The sequence below is a fragment of the Alligator sinensis genome, unplaced genomic scaffold (genome assembly GCF_000455745.1).
Source record: "Alligator sinensis unplaced genomic scaffold, ASM45574v1 scaffold135_2, whole genome shotgun sequence".
Lineage (NCBI taxonomy): Eukaryota > Metazoa > Chordata > Crocodylia > Alligatoridae > Alligator > Alligator sinensis.
Window position 1 is genome coordinate 1,805,075 of NW_005842067.1, and position 23,348 is coordinate 1,828,422.

Below are 23,348 nucleotides of genomic sequence, written 5' to 3' on the forward strand. Positions count from 1 at the left end.
GTTCCCAAACTCTTGACAGATTGCGCGCCGCCCATTTAAAATGGTACGACCTTAGGTAACACCGGCAAATGTTTTCAGTTCAGTCTTAAGTACCACCGGCAAATTTTTGTCTTATAAAGTAATTATAATAAATCTGTGAAGGCGTACCATTGACAGGTTGTCTGTGGCCCGCTGGTGGTAACCGTACCACAGATTTGGACCTGTTGGTCTAGGCCTTCCTGGACCTAAGCAGTACAGTTGTACAGAGTGCCTTGTAAGGCAGTGGAAAAAGTGAGCGCTATGACGGGTATGGTGGGCGAACCAGGTGCATCCTTTTCCCTGAAAGGAAAAGTAACCAAAACTGAGTAGGATTGGAGAACCTTATCTAAAATGATGAGGTAAGAGACCTGACGGCTGGGCGGTTTGGGAGGAGAACGTTACAGAAGCAATGGACAAGCAAAGAAACAGCGTTTTGTCGTGCTGTTACTCTGGGGAGACGGACGGCAGTCGTGGACTTCTGCCCGAACGGCTGGGAAGCCAGAAATGAACATCCCACACACCCAGCGGAGGACCCGAGGCCGGTACCACTGAAGGTCACTGCTGTAATATCTAAAGGAGCCACGTGCCAGGTCATATTACAGGGAGGAAACTTGTAATAGTGCTTAGGGGTTACTATTAAAGTTTACTTGATACCAAATTGGACAAGGGGCCGTGTCAATCCTTGGGGGTCTCCGCTAAAAGGAATCCTGTTGGTAACGGTGACTCTTTTGCTCTCAGTATAGACCAGCCCCCAGGTGGCTCCACAAAAATGTTGGGGAAAGGGGTTAAGCCTTGTAGAGGTGTGCAGCAGAGGGTAGCTGAAACAGAGGAAATGTTGGCCATAGTGACTCACTGGGTTTGGACCCGTTTCAGTCACGTTCTCTTCTGCAGAGGCGCGCCAAGAATAGTGCACCCGCCCTCCAACAGGATGAGCACAGATGTATGTTTCGTATCTGTGGGCAGTGGGAGCTCATCTACCAAAGCAAAACATTGTGTTTCTGTGCTGTACCATGGCCTAAGGTCTGATAGAGGAAATCAGGCTACTGACAGCTGATAGGTGGTATTAGGAGACTGTCCTTTGCCAATCTCCTGGTGTACTTGCTTAGAAAAAGTCAGCAGCTAAGTAGCCACTAACATGAAGCAGTGACTCTTTAAGTCCTGACTGGTTTGTTGTTTGTTTTAAGAGGGGTGGTAGATCACTGTGCTTGGAAATTTGGCCATCGAATTGAGTAAATGTTGACAGAGGATTCATATTCATAGTTCCTGTAAGAAAAGAAGCATGTGTCATGTCTATATAGGACATAGTACCCCCAAGGTGTTCTTCAGCTTACCCTTGAAATAGAGCTGAATAAAGACCCTGTGTGGACTCTTGTGAATACTCAAACTCAGAAGCAGCTGTCTTTTTTTATGACTGATTTGATTTTAGTGAACATTTATTTAAATGCGCAAGCGTTACTGAGAGACATAGCTGCAACACATAGTTTTGATCAGAGAGAAAAAAAGGTTTAACAGACTATCTAGTTGTAAGGTTTTCAGGTTATGGTGATGATTTACTTATGCCATCCAACAGCAGACCGAAACTACCAACAATACCAGGGTAACTTAGTGATACAATACAAATATCTCCAAGTGTGAAGGTATTTTCAACAAACAGTTTGGCAACAGTCTGCAAACAAAGAATCATATGAAGGCATTTTAAAGAGGATTTGGTGTGGCTGCAAAATTCTCAACTATAGCAGTCTGATTTTGAACAGTTACTGAACAGAACAAGTTCCTGCTCCTGTAAAGACTTATATGAAATGGGACCGGTCAATGTGTGTGTTCATATGCTTCTGGAAGTCTTGTACTGTAACACATACAATGCATGTTCTTTATGTACACAGATCAACAAACCTGAGAAGCTGGACAAGCCTGAGAGCTGTGATAATGTCAAGGTTGTTGTCCGATGCAGACCTTTAAATGAACGTGAGAAAGCAATGGGCTACAAGATGGCAGTTAACGTGGATGAGATGAGGGGAACGATCACTGTTCATAAAACGGACTCTTCCAATGAACCTCCAAAGACGTTTACATTTGATACAGTTTTTGGACCAGAGAGTAAACAGCTTGATGTCTATAATTTAACTGCAAGGCCAATTATTGACTCTGTTCTGGAAGGATATAATGGTAAGTCCCTCATGTTATAAATGTAAGGATCTTACCATCAAAATCCTGCTCATCTTGATTGGAGTTCATTTGCCAAAGACTCTGGGCACTAAGTCCATGTTATTCAAAGCATTATCCATAGTCACTTTTTACTTGAAACGGAATGCTTGTGAAGGGTATTCGCAGTTTCAGTTTTGAGTGGTTACACTTACTTGTAACTGGTAATGGATAACAATTTATTATTTTTAAGCCCCAGGTGTTGCCAAAGTTAGTGGGCCATTTTTTTCCAACTTGCAAAGCATGTGAATTTTTATCTACTGTTACCAACATTCTTGAGTCCTCCTCTTTTCATGTGCAGCCCTACAAAAATAGTTTGCCATCCAGAGGTAATAGGGGAAAATGTGTTGGTAAGCAAGTAAGTTCCTGCTTTCGGAGGGACTGTTACAAGCAGTAATTAGTTGCAAGGCAATTTAAAGGAGGTGCAAAATATACCCTAACAGAATATAACTTGCTCTTGATGTGAACCTTGAGCTCCCTAAACAATAAGTGTGGATTAATGAGAGAGACCTACTTAAACCGAAATTAAGAGCTGGTTTAAGCCATAGGGTTTTGATTGCTGCAGCAGAGCCTTAGCACTGAGGTAGAAGCCAAGTATATTCTGTGGTGCTTGAGTCCCTGATTGAGTCTGCAGGTGGCACTTTGAAGTGATGATGTAGACCAGTCTGAGACTGGCTTGGAAAATTTGCCTCCTGCTTGGAGAAGAGGTTGATATTCGTAGCAAACTGATTCAGTTATGGCAGGCAGCGTGCTCTTGCTACTCATGGAGTAATGGCCCTGAGGGAGTTTGAGACCACCCCATAGCCATTTTAAAAGATACTTGTGTTTCTCCATATGCTTATTTTTACCAGATAGTTTATATTTCAGACTACATATAGATCTTTGTGTAGGATACACATCTCAAGGGACAAAGGCCAAAATAGCAATTAGCCATCTCAGTTGTTGTTTTGAACAATCTGGTGCCTAAGCATGAGCAAATTCAAAAAAACGACAAATTGGTCATTTTTCAGTTGCCTCATGACTTGCTAATGGAAGGCATTATTGATCAGGCTGTTTGCATGAGATGTTCTAAGTGTTCTTGCACTTAATAGACATGACACACCAGTTGCGAGTAACCTTTGCGTACAATTTTATTCTTGGGTGGTGCTGTTGTTTCTCAAGCACCTTGCAAATTGGACAAGCAACAGTTCAACCCTGTTTGCAAAGACTGCACAACATTTGCACTTCCTCTAGGCCTGTGAAAAAAGCTGGAGAATTTCTAGCTACTCATTGATAATGGTTTTGGTGGAACCAAAGAATGGTTAAGAACTGCCCCGTTTGGCATTTGATTCATCATGAATATTCCTTTTGCACTGCAGGCACCATTTTTGCATATGGGCAGACTGGAACAGGCAAAACTTTTACCATGGAGGGTGTCCGAGCAGTTCCTGAACTTAGAGGAATCATTCCCAATTCATTTGCCCATATATTTGGTCACATTGCAAAGGCAGAGGGGGACACAAGGTAAACAAACTCTCTTCTTTTGTCTCACCCCATCCGTGTCTTTTTTATGGATATCTTCAGTGGAATCCTACCTTATTAAAGTTTGTAAAAATTTAGCTATTGACTTCATTTGGGGCTGGATTTTAGTTGGTGCTTAAGTAATCCTTGTCTGTAAAGCAGTAAGGTTCTGCTGGCACCCTGCAAGTTTCTTTGCACTCTGAGATCAAATCTGTGACAAGTAACGAATACTTGACCTTTTTACTCTTAGATTTTTGGTCCGAGTGTCTTACTTGGAAATTTACAACGAGGAGGTGCGTGACCTGCGAATGGGCAGGCTTGCATCCTTAAGAACAACTGGTGTCTGATAACAGGCCTTGGATGGGAAGGAGTGCAAAATTTCTGGTTTTCTTAGCGTGTTTCACTAGACCAGGTGCCTCCCCTTTAAAGAGGCTAATCCTTGACTTTGACATTTCCCTAATATTTCTCCATCTGGCAAACTGCCTTGTAAGAGCTTTTGGCTCCCATTAAGGTGGTGCTCACTTAGTTTCCTCTCTGAAGGTCCCTTGACAGTCCCCCTGAGGATTTGAGGATTTCACTTAAGGCCCTCCACTTGACTTGCCTTGACAATGCTGGCAGTGAGAAGCTGCCCTAGGCAGGACTTTTGATCTGTTATTATGTGTGGGTCAGACAAAGCATGTGCTTCACATGAGTTCTGTTCTACACTGCTAGACCAGAAGTGCACTATTGTGCTCTGCCCTGATGACTAAACAATATGCAGTTTCTGGAAATGCCCTGTCTAATCTGTCTGCCTTATAGGTTAAAGAGAGACCTGATGTGGGAGTTTACATCAAAGACCTTTCAGCTTATGTTGTCAATAATGCAGATGATATGGACAGAATCATGACGCTAGGCCACAAAAACCGTAAGTAGCACTATGGCTCTGAGGGTTTTGCTCATTGGGCTAAAGCAGTCTGGTGTAGCCTGGTAGATTGCTACCTACACAACTGCTTTTTAGACCTTAGTACAGTCTTTCATTTCTAGTGTTGCAGAACTTTAGGACTGGCCATGTCATCTCAGTAGTCAGGAAGGGTTGTCTCTTCAGTAACTCCTTTCATACAGGAGCAATCAAAGGGGACTGGATATACCCTTGTTCATCTTTCTCAGCTGAAAAGATTGTCTCCCTGTGGGGGCTGGAGAGTGTGTACAGCAAGATGGGCTCCTCACAGATCTTGAGTTCATCTCTTCTTTCTCTTCACCCTATTTAGTGTATGGGCTTTGTAATGTTACATGCTGGTTCTCTAAGCAATCAGACTTCCATTTTTTACATGGAGAATATGAATGCTTTTGAAAGAAAATGGAGATTAAAGCAGCCTGTTCCTACTGTAGGGAGAAAATATAAGTACTTCCAAAACTGACTGCAAATCCGTCAGCAAAGATGAATGGTCTTAACATAAGGAGGGCTGAGCATTGTCCAGCTTAGACTCTTCATCTTTGATGTAATTGAATCTTCTAAAGTAAATGAAGGAGAATTGGGACTTTCTGGCACTTTTCAGGGTTAATCCTTGGAAGGTGTGTGGAGGGCTACAGCAAGAAGTTGGACATTTGCTAGTCTGTTACGTGCCAGCCATCTAGGCTAAACAGGAGTGCTGCTATTGCAAACCACAAGAAAAAAAAAACCCTTGGCTATATGATATGAGCGTTGTTTAAAAATCAGTGAGGGGTGGAGACTATTATCATGGTAATGAGTGTTGAAACTGGGTGTTAATTCCTACTCAGAAATGATTATTCCATTCTAAATACATCTAGTTTACAGAATCTCTGAAATTGCTAAATTATAACAACTGCTTTGTAACTGCTTTTTCTCAGGTTAAGGATTATGTTAAGCTGTGTATCATTGTTAGTTCTGACTTGTTTGGTCCCTTAAAAGGTTCTGTTGGTGCCACTAACATGAACGAGCACAGCTCCCGCTCCCATGCTATCTTCACTATTACCATTGAGTGCAGCGAGAAAGGGGTCGATGGAAATATGCACGTTCGCATGGGCAAGTTGCACCTGGTAGATCTTGCTGTAAGTAGCTATGTACAGAGCTAACAAAATGCTAGTTGGGGGATGGCTGTTGCTTTAGTACTCAAGGTCTGTGCGTAGACATTGAACAATATGGGCCAAAGGCCCTCTGTCTTACAGTAAAAAACTGGAGTGAGTAAGTGACTTGTATAGAATCCTCCCTGCTTTAAACTTGCTCTCCTGACCACATCACCATTCTGGCAAAACTTTTCAGTTAAAACCAAGCCTTGGGCAGGAGAAACTTTCCCAGTAGATGGGAGGGGGAAGGGATGCAATAATCTAATGTGCTGCTGCTGCTACTAGTGCCTTTAGATGGTTCCATTAAATTCACTTTAACACCATCATGTTGCTTTTCCCTCTCAGCCACCAATAGGCAACACAAATTTATTATTTTTAGAAACGTACCTTGGATGGACTTTAACTACATCTTGTCTGTCTGAGTTAATATCTTTGTATGTGGAAAGGATGTGTTGTCTTCCAGTTACAGTGCTTTGCTGGGTACTGGATATTGCTACCTAAAAGTCTAACAATTCCATTATTATTAGCTTGCCTTCATTCCCTATGTATTTCTGGGTTTGCTTTTTTTAGGGGTCAGAAAGACAAGCAAAAACTGGAGCTACAGGGCAACGACTGAAGGAAGCTACAAAAATTAACCTGTCGCTTTCTACTCTGGGAAATGTCATTTCTGCACTGGTGGATGGCAAGAGTACTCATGTTCCCTACCGTAACTCTAAACTGACTCGACTTCTGCAGGACTCCCTGGGGGGGAACTCAAAGACCATGATGGTAAGGATGATGCCTCCCAAAAGCCAGTGTCCTAGGCGTCTAGTTTGTATTTTTAAGGGCAAATAGAAGTAAAATTCTCACTGGACTAGTCTTACATTGGTATTTTCTTCCTTATATCAGGACTGTTCTCTTTCATAGAAATGCCTTGTGCAAGCCGTAGCCACCTGTACAGTTGTAAATAAAATTGTCATCGCTTTATGGATGAAGCTAGAGGTGCAGTCCAGGAGTACACATGGACATGGTGTTTAAATGTTTGTACATCCAAAGTCAGGATTTAGCTTGGGCTGTGAAGGCAGGAGCCTTCCTGGTGAGGAAAAATGCAGTGAGGGTTTTGCAGAACTGGACACAAGTTCATGTTTCAAATTCCATGTTCTCTTCCTAGTTTGTAGTTCAGGCTTTTTGCATGTTGTTTAACACCAGACACCAAATAACTCCTGTTTTTTTGCATATCAGTGTGCAAACATTGGTCCAGCAGACTACAATTACGATGAGACTATCAGTACGCTCCGATATGCCAATCGTGCCAAGAACATCAAAAATAAGGCCAGAATTAATGAAGATCCCAAGGATGCCCTGCTCCGTCAGTTCCAAAAGGAAATAGAAGAGCTCAAAAAAAAACTGGAGGAAGGTAAGCACTTCCTTGTGTGTGATGCTGCACTTTGTATTCCTGGGTAATTACAGTTCTGTGTAAAGCGGGCATTGTTGCACATGTTCCAGGTGTCCTGTAATAGCTCAAGCCCCTGTAAGACTTTTGTTGTTCATAAGTAGAAGGAAATACAGTGGGAGATCTCCCATACCCAAAGAACAATACAGTTCTACAGTACAGTGCTAAATGTTGAACTAGACCAGTGCTGCCCAATGTTCTGGCCCCAATGGCCAGATCAGTGGTGCGGGGTCAGTCCACAGGCACTGTCAGGCCAGTATGAGATTGAATCTGTCGCATACTGTTAAATCCATTGCACACCTGCGTTCAGCTGTAGGTTGGATCTGACCCCAGTTGCAGCCTGATTCTGTGTGATGGATCCAACTGTGCACCAGCCTTACCCTGCCCACCCAGATCCAGCCATGCACCAGCATTATCTCATGCTCAGTCCCATGTTGTCCTGGTTAATATCTGTAGTGTGAAAACATAATGGTGAGCATGTTAGCCACTTTCTCTGCACCTACGTGCTTAGAGGAAATGTTTTGTGTTTGCGCTTAGCAGTCGCATTTGGAATGGATTTTGTTTGCAAAAGTTTCTCAAGTAGAAACTATGGAGAATTACAAAAATGTAGCTTGTATTTTTGGTATCCAGGGCCTTGCCTGCATGCTGATAGTTGGGAAAGTTAAGGCACATCAACTAACTTGCAAGTCAACATGTGTATATTGAACCTGTTGAACTCCTGTGTGGATGCTGTTATTTAGAAGTAAAATGGCCTAGAATGGCATTGCCTTAATCTAAATGCAATGCATGGTCATGTTACTCTTGAAAGAGGCCCCCCCACAGTAAAATGAACATGTTTAATTTATGCCTGTTGGCTTCACACCACTGAGTGATTGACTTTTAAGTTACCCAAGTCCCTCGGAGATCCCTAGTAACTTCCACATCTGAATCACTGCTCTATTGTCAACATCCTGCTAGCTTCCAGTAAAACTGAAGACAGTGGTGTGGTGTGCCATGGAAGTGTACGCATTCAAAGCATAATCTTGCATTTCAGGGGAAGAAATCTCTGGCTCTGATATCAGTGATTCTGAAGAGGAGGATGAAGACGATGAGGGGGAGATTGGAGAGGATGGGGAAAAACGAAGAAAACGAAGGGGTAGGGTGTTTTAACTGTTTCTCTGCTTTTTGTTCTTTTTGGCTCATCTAGTGGTTGGATTCAGGAACCAGTATGGATTCACCTGGAATTCAGTATGGATTCAACAGGGACTGTAGTAAAGTTCTGGTGCCCGCTGCAATTATCATGCCTGTTTTAGAAACAAAGCTGTTTGAAGTAGCCGTTCCCAATGGCCTGCTCTAATTGTATAGAGTGTCTGCTTCCACTTGGGTAGTTTGCTTGTGGTATCTTTCTCTGATATGGTGGTTTTTTGGTCCCAGCGGGTGGCTGCATATGGCTTGTGCACAGGTATCTGAATTTAGACAGGACGCACACACCAGAATTTCCCTTAACTCTCAGAATTGTGAGGGAAATCTGACACAGAAGAAAACCTACCTTTTAATACAGAGATCTTGGTGGTTTTAGTCACAACTGTGCTCTGATAAAGGGTTGGTTTACCATCTGGATTTGCAGCAAGTAAAGTCTTATCATTATCTCTGTGTTACAAATGTTCATATGTTAGAACTGGACCCCCATATTTTAATTGTATATAGCTGGAAAAAAACCCTATTGAAGTCAAACATATCAAGCTGCATATATCCAGCTAAATATTCCCTTAGGAAGGCTTACTTTGTCCTCTGCGCAATCTAAACTACTTGTGTGAAGTTTTTAAAACAGAAGGAATGCTTTTGAACCTGGAATGAGCAGTTATTATTAAAATCTAGGAAAGACTCATTGCTGGCCCTGGCAGCAAAAATCCTTTTGTGATAGGAGCCCTTTGTCCAAGTGGAAGAGCTGCAGGAACTCCTGTGACTTCTCTTCGTGAGGAGTCAGAATGGCGTGCTAGGATGCAATGCAGAGCATGATTGAATCCTCTTTGCTAAACTAGTTTTAATACTGGAGCCTTTTTCATCTAACAAGCATAGAATCTGTTTTAGCAGAATTTCAGCCTGAAAGCTAGACAGTCTGTCTTCTTTAGCTTCTTTTCCCTCAGGGTTATGAAAGAGGCTGGTTTCCTTGAAAAGGATGGCCAGCAGTCATAGTCTCTTGTTCCAGGCACAGTTAAACTTCACATTCAAATGTCATGTGTGGTACAAAGTGCATCATTGCATGGTGCATTCCCAGAACTCTGCCCTGAGCCCAAAGGCTGCAGCTTTCTCAGCAGTTTGTCACTAAAGGTGTATGAGACCTTGATTTCCTTATCCAGCCCCAATGTTGCAACGTAAGTTTGCCATACTGTCAGTTTAACACGTGGCTTGAATAAGCCACTTCCAGCTGATGTGGACTGCTGTTTGTGTTACAGCTCCCTGTGTTGTCTGATCCTACTACCGTTAGTGTGATGGGGATGTTGACTCGGTGTACACTCAACCTTCACAAGTGTCCTTTCTGTCTGAATTCATTCCCATGTTTTCAGTTAGCCAGATATTATCGTAAGGCTGAAACCTGCATTCAAGGTCGTGGTTGTAACAGGTTGTTGGCCCAGGGGATGAAAAGTAGTTTTAGTTGCCAATACCATTCATAAAAACACCTGAAGGGAAAGTTCTCCTCCTGTGAAGCAGTGCAAATCTAGAAGCTTAGCTGAGAGCAGAAATTATCTTAACACAAAGAAAATTAGCCTTCGTTGCTAATTATTGTATGTCTTGGTATGTGCCATTGATGGGAGATTTGATAGTCCTGAAAAATCCTGTTTATTGCAATAGCTTAGAATTAAGATATAGAAATTCATGGCAGATACAGTCATCTAATATATTTATAGTGTTTCCCCCAGGGTTACTACTTATAGCAGGACCCACCTACCTAATTGCTGTTGCTTAAAAAGGTTAGGTTATGCACAGCACTTTGGGTCACTCAATGTCTTCCGAAAGGATTTTCTGGTTTCGGTCCTTCACGAAGTTAACTGATCAGCAGGCTTCTGCCTTTGTCGACGGGTATTAACCTGTTGAAAGACAAATGGGCATCTTGCTTGGACTACTATGCCCAGTAGCAAATGGTCCCATCCTAGTCTTCATATTTAGTATATTTAACAAGCAAATAGATGCATGGGTCATTTTCCATTTAATTAGTCACAACATAGTCTTTGGCATGTTGCATTCAGTACTGGTTGAGGTCAGGATGGGTTTTTACCAAAATAGTCACTCTCAACTATCTGTTTTTGTGCTGTAAAATGATGGCTGTGTATGACTAAGGGATCCAAATTTCCAGATGAAAACCACTGACCGCATCTTCCTGCTGGCTCTTTTGGGTTTCTTTCCTGTGGAACTATTTTCATCTGTGTGTGTCTTCCTCTTGTTTCTCCTTTTCTGGGTTTTCCGTGGGGTTCATTTCTTTGTTTTCCAGGCAGTAGCAGCAGCAGTAGTTCAGACTCCACATGCTCTGTCATAGAGAAACCTCTGGATAAGTCCTTCACTAGTGAGTGGGAGCTCTTAAGTCATTTAACAAAGCTTTGGTCTTTCCATAACCTGTGCACTTCTTCATGTGAATCCTGTACTGCGCTCTGCCACTTCCCCCGCCCCCCCCCAGAAAGAAATGTGGCTTTAAGTTGGCTAAAGCATGCTTTCCTTTTTGCTGCTTTCAAGCTTTTAACAGTGGCTCCACATGCATATTTTAGCTTTATGCTTAAGAGGAAAGAAAAGAAGTTAGTACTTTGCTTGCGCTAATTATAAAGTGAATTAAGGAACAATGTCAAATTTTTGGCTTCAGTGTTTTGTAAACTCCCTCCATTAAAATGACAATTGGTGGAAAATCAAAATCCTATTTTAGGTTTATAATCTGGAAAGGACTAAGTAGAACCCACTTGGTTCATTTTTTCTTAAAAATACCTGAGCTCAAATCCTGGAAGTGGCTATTAAAAATGACTTTGGATTTAAGACTTGTCTGTTGTAGGATTGTCATTAATGCATCGTGTACTTGGCCCCCAGCATCTAGTTGTGAGGAAGATTGTGCGGTTCAGTTCTGAAGAAGCTGTTACTTACTGCAGACAGGGACTTCTGGTCTCCATATAAACCCTGAAATCAATTAGTGATAGCTAATTTATTCAAAATAGTATTAAGAATCCCTAATCTGTGGATTGTGGGGACTTTGGAACACTAATTGTATCTTATTTGAGTTAGCATAGTCCATGCTAATTCTCTTTCCTAGGCAGAGAGAGGCTGGAAGGTCTTAAGATGTAAAGATTTAGTTATAATCGAAGAGAGTTTCTTGGCTTTGAAATTTGCTTGCTCGTTATTGATGGTTAAATACAACATGCTTATATCCCTACAAACTTTTTAAGTCAAGAAGCCAAAGAGATGCTAAATGCACTTGCTCCAGATTTCCTGTTTCAAAACTAGTTTTAATCTCAACCCTCGGATGAGGACAGCAAACTAAATAGTCAATTGCCTGCTGAAATGTCTCTGTGGGGACGGATCTGCATTCCAGCAGTGAGTGGAGAGAGACCCATGTCTGGAGTGGGAGTTGGGTCTGGCTCAGTGAATAGGATAAATACTACATGCTCTGCAGACAGAATATTAATTGTCCTCGCACACTGTGGTTTTTTGTTGTGTTGGTTTTTTGCATGATGTGCATCTCCATTTTGTGTTTATGCTTTTACTTTTTCCTGTTTCATTTTGATCCAGACTGCTTGAATAATCCAAACTAGCCATATACCTCTATGGAAGCATCAGAATTACTGCAAATTAACATACTAATATCCTGTTTTTATTAAACATAAAATTTCTGTGCTGCAGTCCCATCTGTGCAATTGGTCATGTAACATGCAATGAATTGGCTTGGAAATTTTGGCTAAAACGTACAGCAAGCTTTCTGTGTACTGTGGTTTTACAGGGCATGTAAAATAATTGGCTACCTTGAAAATGTCCATTTCTTCTTCTAGCGTGGTAGATTCCTTCTTGGATGTTTCTCAGGGCATGATCTTTGCGGCAGGCTTATAGTGTCACATGTAGGATCTACGTAATCTTGAAAATAGTGCAGGAGCAGGCTACGGATGAGTCTGAATAAGCAAAAGATTATTCTTTTGTACAGAACACTTATTCTTTCGAGGCATAAAATCATAATGCATTAATGTTTGCCTTGATGGAATCTTACTTAATAAATATTATCCCACTGATTTGTTTCTGTCGATAAATGCACATAAAGATTAATGCTTTTATTGATGCAGATTTTTGTTTGAAATAGTCCCACAGTAATATGTTTTCTTTTTCCTCCCTTTTTATGCACCTGCTGCCTTTCTACGATTTGCTTACTTCTTCCTCTTAATGCAAGATCAAGCAGGTTGGTGTGATTGATTTGCACTCAATCGAGAACAGTCCTAGAGCTTGTTATGTTAAGGGACAGCTGCTCCATTTGCCTCTGTTTTCTGTCTTTAAAGCTGAGAACGTGCTTTAAGTAAGGAGTCTCCCTCCACTTGTCCTGGACTGCTTCATGTCTTTTCAGGGGGATTTCTGTAGAACTTCTTAGAACACCAGGGACAACAGAGCAGAGCCTGTGAATGTCACAAGGGCTCTGATCTGGAGCTAAACTCTTGCATGGAGAATTATTTGCATACCAGTCAGTAAGCAAGAATTTTTCTTTTATAATTTTCTTTTCTTGACTTCTGATCTTTTTCCCCTCCACGTCCATGAGTAAACCAAAGCACTGTTGGAAGTTAGACTTGATAACAAAAATACCCCAGAAATTTGGTGAAAATGGTTGTTCATGTTGGACAGCAGCATGATAGATAGTGGTTTGCTGCCCAAACTGGGAAGCACAGCTGTTATCTCTAGATGTGGTCATTACTGCACAATGACACTGTCAACTCCAGTATCAAGAGATGCAGTATAATGATATATGAGCCATCACAACTTTCTTCTTTTAATTTTGCTGAAAATCTCATTTAACTGATGCCAAGGAAAGATTCACTGTAATAAAGAAGAATAGCCTCTCCTGTTTTTCCTCTTAAATAATTCACATTTGCCCTGACTTTCTCCAAAGGCAAGAAGAAAGTTTCTCCTGATAAGATGGTAGAGATGCAAGCAAAGATTGACGAAGAGAGAAAAGCACTTGAAACCAAGCTCGACATGGAAGAGGAAGAGAGAAACAAAGCCAGGGCAGAACTGGAGAAGAGAGAAAAGGATCTGCTGAAAGCTCAGTGAGTGTCAGGCCATGGTCAGGACAACTTGTTATGAATTCAGCTAATTAGGAGTGTGCAGCTGGTGGAAGCGGGCAGTGAACTGACTGATTAAAGCAGCAGTTCACAAAATAAACCCCGTCCTATCTTGCTGTTCTCAAAGTAAATGGGCAAATGAGGGATATTAGCCAGGATTGGGTATATCAGAGCAGGGCGACAGCAATGCTTTACCTCTTTTTTTCACTTGTAATTTTAATGAGCAATAAAAAGAAGTGACCAAAAAACTGAAGGTACTCCTTTAGAATTTTAGACGAGGTACAATGTAGATTCAGTTGCTTCCTTAGAATTCACAAGTAACATCACAGTAACAGCTACACTACAATGATGCTATGTTTCATTGAGGTGAAGGAGCTGGTTTCTGGGGGACAGCCAAGGGGACAGCCAAGCTGAAAGGTGGCCTGTCAGTTCTCACAGGGGTCTATAGCAGAGCCCTATGCATGTGCCAGATTGCTTGGAGCAGGTTTTAGCAGGGTCTAAGAGGTCTTCTGCTGAAAGATGGAGCCTCTCAACCGCAGCCCTGAAGATATGTCTACACAGTAATCTTACTAGACCAGGTTATGGTCTCCTCAGGCATGCAGTGCTGTTCTGCCTGGAGATCAGTGTAGCTGAATCCTCACAACCCTGCAGGTGGACTATTGCATGGGGCAAGGGAGTGGTCACTACTGGTCAGCAGTGTCATGTGGCTGCCATGCTTGATGCTGCTGCTGTTTGGGCCTGGTGAATCGATCAGGGAGACCTGCCCTAAGCTGCTTCCCTACTGCCGCTATTCTCTCACTTTCCTTCCATCAAGCCTTGGATGTAGGTAGCTGCTACTAGCCCTTATGCCAGGGTGGGTAAAATGTGGCCCGTGAGCCAGATGCGACCTGCCAAGCCATTCTATCCAGCCTGCGGGGCCGCTAAAAAATTTAGAAAATTAATATTTATCTGCCCTGGGCTGCCTGTCATGTGGCCCTCGATGGCTTGCCAAAACTCAGTAAGCAGCCCTCCACCCAAAATAATTGCCTGCCCCTGCCTTATGCCCTTTCCTCTCTGGCATTGCTATACTGGCTGGGCACCAGCAGAGGGAGCACTGAAAATGGAGGAGGAGGCGATCTCCCTCAACCTTAGCATCCCAGCAGCTGCTTGTAGAAGGGAGGAATGATGGTTGGAGAGACTGTGCAATGTCTGCTGTCCTGTTTGTCTGTATGATGGTGTCAGGCTGAAGGAGAATCTTAGAGCAAGCTTCTTGAAGTGACTTGTATTTATTTCCTTATTCATACTAGGACCTGCAAAGTAAAGTAAGTATTCCAGGCCCCACCACTGAGGCCGGGTCTTGTTTTATACCAGGGTTGGCTCAAGACGCATGTTACATTGCCTGTCTCTTTCTCTCCTCAGACAAGAGCACCAGTCCCTGCTGGAGAAACTGTCAGCCCTGGAGAAGAAAGTGATTGTGGGAGGGGTGGACTTGCTGGCAAAAGCTGAGGAGCAGGAAAAACTTCTTGAGGAATCTAATATGGAGCTTGAAGAACGAAGGAAAAGAGCAGAGCAGCTTCGCAAGGAGCTTGAGGAAAAAGAGGTTTGATCAGCTTCCTGACAGTTAATATTTTTAACTGGTAGGATTAATTACACTGGGTGTCAGCGGTCAGAAGCTCTCCACTGTCGACCCTTGAAACGGACCCTACAGTTGTTTCAGTGGGTTGATAATATTTGTATGTGGCAAAGCGTAAAAAGAGCAATCCTTTGGCAGTGAGTAGTGATAGTGTTATGCGTGTGGGTTGCAACTTGGGCTAGGCATAGCCTTGTCCCCACTAGCCAGTATGTCATGTAGGTAATTTGCACCTCCTGTTGTAACACCTATGGGGGAGAGAATGTTAAACTGTGATTTAATTTGTTTTACAAACAGCAAGAGCGCCTGGATATTGAGGAGAAGTACACCAGCCTGCAGGAGGAAGCACAGGGCAAGACCAAGAAACTGAAGAAAGTCTGGACTATGTTAATGGCTGCCAAATCTGAGGTCAGTGTCCATAATGGTTAGTGAGTAGTCGTGCAATGTGGCTAAAGTCTAAAGTTGGTTCAGACTCTTGATGGGTTGCTTGGTTGTCCACAGATGGCAGATCTGCAGCAGGAACATCAGAGAGAGATTGAAGGGTTGTTGGAGAATATTCGACAGCTGAGCAGGGAGCTGCGCCTTCAGATGCTCATCATAGATAACTTCATACCTCAGGACTACCAGGTAGAGGGAAGGAGGCCTGGCCCTTAGCCTTAGGATTCAGTAATATTAAACCACACACTCTGGTTCCTCTGGCTTTTCTTCTGTTGTCATCAACAAAACACTTCATTCTCCATAGTCAGTGTGTTAGGACTGGCAGATGTTGAAAAGCACCACACACAAGGCGCTGCTCAAGGTTCTCTTGGGTTTGTAAATGAATAGTTCAGACATGCAGCTAACTTCTCAGGGAATTTCAGTAGAGGATTCGTAATTATCAGAACTGCATGGCTGTTCTGAAATACCATTTGCCCACGGTATCTTGTGGGGCATGCTTACAGGAGCTATGTTTAGAATGTATTAGGAGTTAAAGTCCACAAATCAAATTGAGCCATTTTTCTGATTTCTTCTAAGGAAATGATTGAAAACTATGTTCACTGGAATGAAGATATTGGAGAATGGCAGCTGGTAAGCTGAGCTGATACAAAATGGTGCTAACTGCTTCAATGCAAGGTTGAGATTGTTAAATGAAAGTGGAGATCTCTGGGGAAAAATTTGCCAACATTACTCATGTCACTTTGCTTGATCAGACTATTGTCTGTGGAGCGTGTGTTCTTAGTGTCAAAGGACTGCAGTAGTGATCCCTGTAATGAAGCACACCACCCCCTGACATGAGTCTATGTTGTTTCTGTTGCCTAGTTGGTGCAGGATGCATGGTAGTAGGCTTGACTGCTTAGAACCAGACCAACTATCAAGGATTTTGCTGCTTTTCGTTAGTTCTGCCATCAACAAAACTTAACAAAAACCATTGCATTTGTCACCAAAAACACGGTCAGGCAATGTTGCTGGAACAAAAAGAATGGTAGAGAAGTTTATATAAATAGACGTATCTTGGCTTGTGCCCCAAAAGTCATTGGAGTATAGCAAGCAGAAGGTGGTACTAAATTCCTGGGGTGGTGATCTTCAACCACTAGTCCTAGGATGTTCACTTTCAGCGACAGCATTAAAGAGCAGCCACCTGATCTTCATTGTAGAGACAGCCTAGAGAAGAAAGATCTCTCGTGTAGCTCCTAGACCCATTGAATTGGGACTGGCAGCAAATGTGAACTGACACAACTGTGCAATCAGTTTTATAGTGCAAAAAGTTGATTCAGCTAACAGATCTTTCTTTTTCATTAAGAAATGTGTCGCATATACAGGAAACAACATGAGAAAACAGACTCCAGTCCCAGATAAAAAGGAAAAAGATGTAAGTGGGTTTTCATAAACCTGTATCAAACTGGGTTAGACCTGTATCCTGTCATCTAGCAATGGTTATCTGCAGGGATCCTGGCTTTCTCTTTTTTATTGATATATTTAAAATTTTAAAGCAAATTGGAAGCCTACCAGTGCCTCAGTCACTATAATAAAACAAAATTGTAAATACCTATACAATTTGGCATTAGATTTTGTGTTATTTTTATCACATAAAATAAGAGCTTCCCCTGCCCCTTCCACTTACCACCTTTGCCTTGTGGTGCTGAGCACCCCTGTTGGAGGGAGCCCTCAGCTGCCAGAACTACAGGGCCAGGAACCTAGGTCCACAGCCCGCTGCCACCTGTGGGAGGCAACAACTGCTGTGGCTGGAGTGAAACACAAAGCCCAGCTCCCCCTCCCCTGCAGGCAGCATGGCTGGAGCGGAGCCCATGGGAGAGGGTGTATGCAGAATGCCTGCTATCGGCTCAGGGCTCCCTGCTCTGCTGCTGTCCCCTGTGGGGCCTCTGTGTCCCAGTGGGTGGGACATGGCAGGGCAGAGCGGGGTGGGGTAGGGTGGGGAGACTCAGTGCCACCTCCAGGAGCCCTGCATTGCAATGGCGAGATGTCCTCTGCCCACCCGGCACCAGTGGGGGCCACAACTCTGCGCTGCCACCTTGCCTGCTGATGGGTGGGCAGGGTGCACCTTGCCATGTCAGTGCAGGGCTTCCAACGGCAGCACCAAGCCACATGCATGGGTACACACGCTTATGCATGTGGCGCCCCTGCCTGATTGCCCTCCTCCCACTCGCCTCAGCCCCTTGCAGGCTAGAACTGCCAGCCTGCAAGGGAAGATGTGCCATTCCATGCATTTTTCCTTTAACAGAGGAAACCTGCATTTTTCTCCCTAAAATGAGAAGATCTGTGTTTTTTCCATGTTTTTTTTGTGGCAAATGGAAAACCCAGATCCCTGGTTATCTGTATTGTATCTCCTTAAGTAAACCTCTGTCTTGGATTTTTGTATTGCTTTTATGGAGTAAATTTTATCTTACTCTCATGGAAGGGGAATTGTGCAGTTTGTAAAATGGATCCTGTGTTATGTTTTGTTGTTTTCTCAGCCTTTTGAGGTGGACCTTTCCCATGTTTATCTAGCTTACACTGAAGAAAGCCTCAGACAGTCTTTAATGAAACTAGAAAGACCAAGAACTTCAAAAGGAAGATCAAGGCCTAAAACTGGGAGAAGGTAAAAAATATTGTCGATCATTATAGATGTAGAAAGGAATTAATATTGAGGACACTTTAATTCCTAATGGTTTACTTTGGGGCTGTAGTCCAGGGGTGGGCTTTTACTGTAGTCCAGGGGTGGGCAAAATGTGGCCCACAGGCCAGACGCGGCCCGCCAGGACATTCCATCCGGCCCACGGGACCCCTAAAATATTTAGAAAATTAATTAGAAATTTGCCCCTGGCTGCCTGTCATGTGACCCTCGAAGGCTTGACAAAACTCAGTAAGCAGCCCTCCGCCCAAAATAATTGCCTGCCCCTGCTGTAGTCTGAACTTGTGCATCTTCTTAATTTGAATGGCAGTTTTGAGTGAATAACAACTGGATCCAGGTGTTTTGGAGAGCCCTCATGCATTAAATTTAGAAGGTAATTGTACTAATAAGGTAGAATGTTTCTTGAAAGCCATATTACCTGAAGAAAACAGTACTGGATTAATGATGATCACTTTCTGTTACCGATATATAATATGAATAAAGCTTGCTGCAGCACTTCTCTTAAATTCATTTTTCCTTTTTTTTTTTCTTTCCTTCTAATTAGAATTTTAAAATTTGAAAAATGAAAATTTGGTCTTTTTTCCTTCCACATCTGTAAAGTTAGTTGAGGACTAAAAATGAGTAAAGGTTTGTCATGGCATAGAGGACATAGTTAACTACTCTCTTTGCTTATAAAATTAAATATAAATCTTGTCCAGAGAGAGAACCCTACTTTGATTAGCAGCTTCTCAAACTCTTGCTGTTTTGGCTATATTCCTCTCACTTAGGTGCTTGATGTGTTTTATTCTAGTTTAGTCTAAATTAACAAGTGACATGTCAGGGTGAGGATGGTGGTGATAGGAGACTAGATGAAAACCTAGATTTCTACCCATGGCATTAAGCAGGCAGTTGTGATTTTTAGTATTGTATTTTTAGATTTTAAATGAGACAGGCTGGTACCAAAATTAATACTATGTGTTGTGGGTTTGGAAGATTCTGGCTTCTCCTTTTCTTGGGCATACTAGTAATGTGAGGTTTTTTTTTCCTTCTTTTTAATTCCCATCCCCACTTCTTCCCACACTCCTCCAACCAGAAAACGTTCTGCAAAGCCAGGAGCTGTAATTGATTCTCTGCTTCAGTAGGCAGCACAGATTCAGGATGGAAGTAAAGATCAATGCATGTTGTATGTCTTGGCCCAAAACCACAGCTCATTGGAAATATTGAGGAATTTGCGCAGCATGATACAAAGGTGGCTGTGACACTGTCTTATGGGTATGGAGCTCTTTTTCAAAACAAATGAATTTTTTTCCCCTTAACTACCATTATACTGTATGTTATATTAACATAATGTTAAACCAATATCTACGGTGGTTGTGAAATTGTCAATGTATTATACAGTTTGTTGTGCAGGGAAACTCTTGGCAGTAACCCTTGTTGAAATGTATAGAAGGCACGCACATTAGGTATGTGTTTCAGTGTTACAATATATTAGCTCAGTATGTTTGATAGGGTCCTGACCTTTTAAATCCTGGTGAATCTGTTTAAAGTCCTGCTTTGCACATAGAAACTGGCAGCTTACACTGTTGTCCTGTGTTGCACTGTTACGTATATTTGAATGTGGTGGCTGCAAATTCATAATATAACTAAAGCAGAACACTGAATCCCTCCCTTAGCTTTGTAAATACTCTGTGATTGTAGCTGTTACATGTGTGTCATACACAAAACAACAGGTTTTCTTTCTGTTACATTAGCAACTAAGACATATGTAGTCGTACTATATATCGTCGCAGATAGGGCAGCTTTTTAAAAAACCTGAACTGTGCAAATCCAGGACCTTCTGGCGGGGGACCATGTTTTGCTGATGTGCAAATGAGAACCAACCTGTTTCAGTTCCGTTTTATATTACGTACTGTTACACTTTTATTTTTCCTGTGTGATCTCACACAGTCGATTGGCATCTTGGAGGATGGTCACAACTGAGGTCAGTGCAAGAGAACAAATCCTTCTCATAAAAAAAAGTTTCTTTGCATTGTGGCCTTGGCCACACTACAGTTGCAGCGGGGGAACGTGTTTAATTGGTCCCTTGCATTATTTTGCTACTTGCTCTGCTGTCAGTTTGGATGGAAAAGGTGGATGCCCCGGGGGGTGAAATGGAACACGGCAAACATGTAATGCTGCTTGAGTCTAGGCATGGCTGGAGCTCAGCTGACCACAGTTGATCCAAAACATGTAGAGCCTGTGCTCCTACATTTGTCCATGTGCCTGTGTAGACTAAGCAATCTTTTCTCCGTTATGCTAAGAGGAATGGAGGCTGCTGTCTTTCAGATAAGTCTTTTGCAGTGGCTGCTGTTGCCTTGCAAGTCCAGTTGTTCCTTTTGAAAGTTGTGCTGCTGCTAAATCTGAACATTTTAATATACTGCTCTTGTCATGTGCAAATAACTAGTGCTGGGATGCAGTGGTTGCAGCAGTCTTAAAGCTTCCTAAGCCAGGATTGTCTTAAATGTCTGTAACTTCAGTGTGACTTTATAAAGTTGCCTAGAGAGTGAAAGCTGCAATTGCTGCCATGAAACATAAAAGCCCCTAAAAGTAACTGAACAACAGCTAGCACAATCAAAGCTCAGGTGTAACAAACTTGTTCTAGTAACAAGCTTTGCAGTTGCTTTGTTCTTGATGTGGAAAACTGTCAGAAGCCTCAAATCACCAATGTGTCCATGGCGCCATCTTAGTACTTGGTGGCCTTGCTAGATGCATCATGGAGCACTTTTATGTGAGTGTATATGAGAGCTGTTAGTAGCAACTAAAATTTGATCTTACAAGGACATATTTAACTTGAGCTAAATTCAGTGGCCTTCTAGGTAAGCTCAGTTAGCCTGGACTTGTTGTCTTGTTAAATAATAAATTAAAACTCATTGGTCAAAGGAGGATCAAAACACTTTGGAGCTTAATATCTTCACAAAACCATAAACCAAATGAGCACTTCCACTGAATCAAGTAGCCTCAAATACTACCAAAAATTGTGATATTTGTAACGCTGCTCGGCCAACCTACCAAAACTATAAACTAAACCTAGATAATGGAACTGGGAAAGGATCAGTACATTTAAAAAAAAAATCCTTTTTCCCCTTAAATATAACTTTGTGTGATAATATGAAATTAAATTAAAAATATTTCATTATTGCACAAATTGCATTTACAGAGCCAAAATTTGAAATGTAAACGAGGGCAGCAAAATTGTTTCATCATTGCAAGGCCTGTCTTTCTTTAAAAACAAGAACAAAAAAACCCACACTACTTTTAAGCTAAGCTCGTTATGCTGTGTCAATTTGAATCCGCTACTTAACTTTATAGAAGAGTTGAGCGAAACTTCGGCACTGCTTTTTATTTATTTATTTATTTATTATAACACCGTTTTTAAAAAGAGGGAGCATCTCAAGTGCTTGCTCTGTTTTAAGGTGCCCCTGCATCTTGTTTTTTTTTTTCTTCACCAAAAAAAAAAAAAGCTTTGGGATTTTTAAACCAATCTTATTGCTGTAAGCCGATGCAAACTTCTGGAAACAACTGAGTTGTCTGACAGTCTTACAAGCTAAAGGACTGAAAAGGGACCATAACAGCCCAAAAGCTGCAGCAGTGATCCCACTCACTCCTGCCAAGGGAGAGGACTTTGCAGCTCCGCAAGGCCCAAGCTCCAGGCGAGCTCCTGGTTCTAGCTGCACCACGTAGCGCTGTGGCTTGGGCCAGTTCTGTAGGAGCTGAAGTTACTTGGTGATTTGTAATAGAAGAGATCCTGTTGTGGCTACAGGAAGCAGCAATGAAGGAAAGCTTTGAGGTATTTTCCCCCTGTGTGGTACTCTTTGAAAATGACCTTAATGGTTAGATAGACACACACTTTTCGGGCTTAAAGACATCCAGACTACCCCTACCAAAATGACAGTTGACTCCAAATATATGTGCATTAACAGTTTGATACGAGGTGTGAATTCCCATCTCTCCAAGAAAGAGATACCAGCTATAGTTAAGAGGCAGTTAGCTTTTTTAAAGCAAATGATGCAAGCTTCCTCTCCTCCCAGTCCGTAAATAAAATCAGTACTCTCTGGGACAGGCTCGCTGCCTGGGATTTTGTCACAACTTTAGTTTTGAAGGAAAAACATACCTGCTATTAAAAAAACAAAACAAACAACAAAAAAAAACCATGAAGAAGAAATTAAATCCCTCAAGCAGGTTCAAGTTTTAGTACCTTGGAGACTTAATTGTTCTTTTAAAGTTTGAGTGTTCGGCTTGGTTTATAGGCCTTGTTCTAAAAATATACAGATCTGGTCTGTGGGTTTACCACATAACCCTACCCTGTAGCCCTACACAAAGACTTGTCCATAATTAATTGTAAAATGTGTTTTTTAAATTAATTTTAGGTGATAATGCTGTTCTGATCTCAGTTCAGTCCTTGCTTCTATAGTGGTTACTTAACTCTTGCTCTTTGTGTGTGCAACTCCTTTTTCTCCCTACCAAAGGGCCACATCAGTTCAGAAATGTTGACTTGAACACTACATTTTCCTGAGTCTGTCAGTTTGTCACATTCTTAACATTACAATAGAACATATTTTAATTTTTCCTGGTTCTGGGGTTGCTAGATGAAGGGGGGGGGGGGGAATCTTCCTTAGTGCCTTTCACTAACTTACACTATAGTCTGTATGCTAAATTTATAGCTATTTCTGTTTTGCCAATTCTGTACATAGACAAAAATGCTAGTTGTACAATTTGCTCTCTATTTATTGGTTTGCTAACTTTGTTGGAAGTAAGGTTTTAATTATTAATTGTACTTTTATGTATAAATTGTATTCACTCATATATAACAGTATTGTGTGTCTATGTGGAGCATGTTCATGCCAGGAAATAAACATCTCAAATCCTGTTTATTACAGCATTTTTTTTTTTTTCCTTCTGAACATACAGCCCCTTATAACATTTGCACTGACAGTTGAGGGACTCCTTCTGGAGAATGGCCGCTAACTTTACTACAGCTCTCAGCACTTAGTATCCGTAATCCAAAGACGTCAGTATTTGACAGATGTTAACAGAGTCTGTCCTCTCTGGATAGGAAGTAAAGATGGTTTGTAGCTGCATTGGCTTCAAGTCAGATGGGACCATTATTAAACGTCTAATCTGATG

The 23,348-nt window shown here is 42.0% G+C and overlaps 1 protein-coding gene across 1 annotated transcript; it reads left to right on the forward strand.

Annotated features, from left to right (window-relative positions):
- The first annotated feature begins 279 nt into the window (after window positions 1-279).
- On the forward strand, window positions 280-23,091 carry KIF3A (kinesin family member 3A). The gene is made up of 19 exons (XM_025204073.1): window positions 280-330; window positions 1,902-2,184; window positions 3,579-3,723; window positions 3,971-4,061; window positions 4,519-4,624; window positions 5,630-5,769; window positions 6,355-6,552; window positions 7,006-7,180; window positions 8,250-8,351; window positions 10,686-10,757; window positions 12,609-12,617; window positions 13,317-13,473; window positions 14,887-15,067; window positions 15,395-15,505; window positions 15,599-15,724; window positions 16,112-16,165; window positions 16,878-16,946; window positions 18,049-18,173; window positions 19,279-23,091. Exons 1-19 carry the CDS (start codon window positions 280-282, stop codon window positions 19,325-19,327), a joined length of 2,244 nt encoding a protein of 747 aa, XP_025059858.1. The 3' UTR covers window positions 19,328-23,091.
- The last annotated feature ends 257 nt before the right edge of the window (window positions 23,092-23,348 follow it).

Excerpts from the sequence above, each read along its gene's own strand:
- KIF3A (XM_025204073.1), top strand. The coding sequence starts at position 280 with ATGACGGGTATGGTGGGCGAACCAGGTGCATCCTTTTCCCTGAAAGGA. Across the intron at positions 4,062-4,518 it reads CATCCTTAAGAACAACTGGT|GTTAAAGAGAGACCTGATGT; the intron begins GTCTGATAACAG and ends TCTGCCTTATAG. Across the intron at positions 6,553-7,005 it reads GGAACTCAAAGACCATGATG|TGTGCAAACATTGGTCCAGC; the intron begins GTAAGGATGATG and ends TTTGCATATCAG.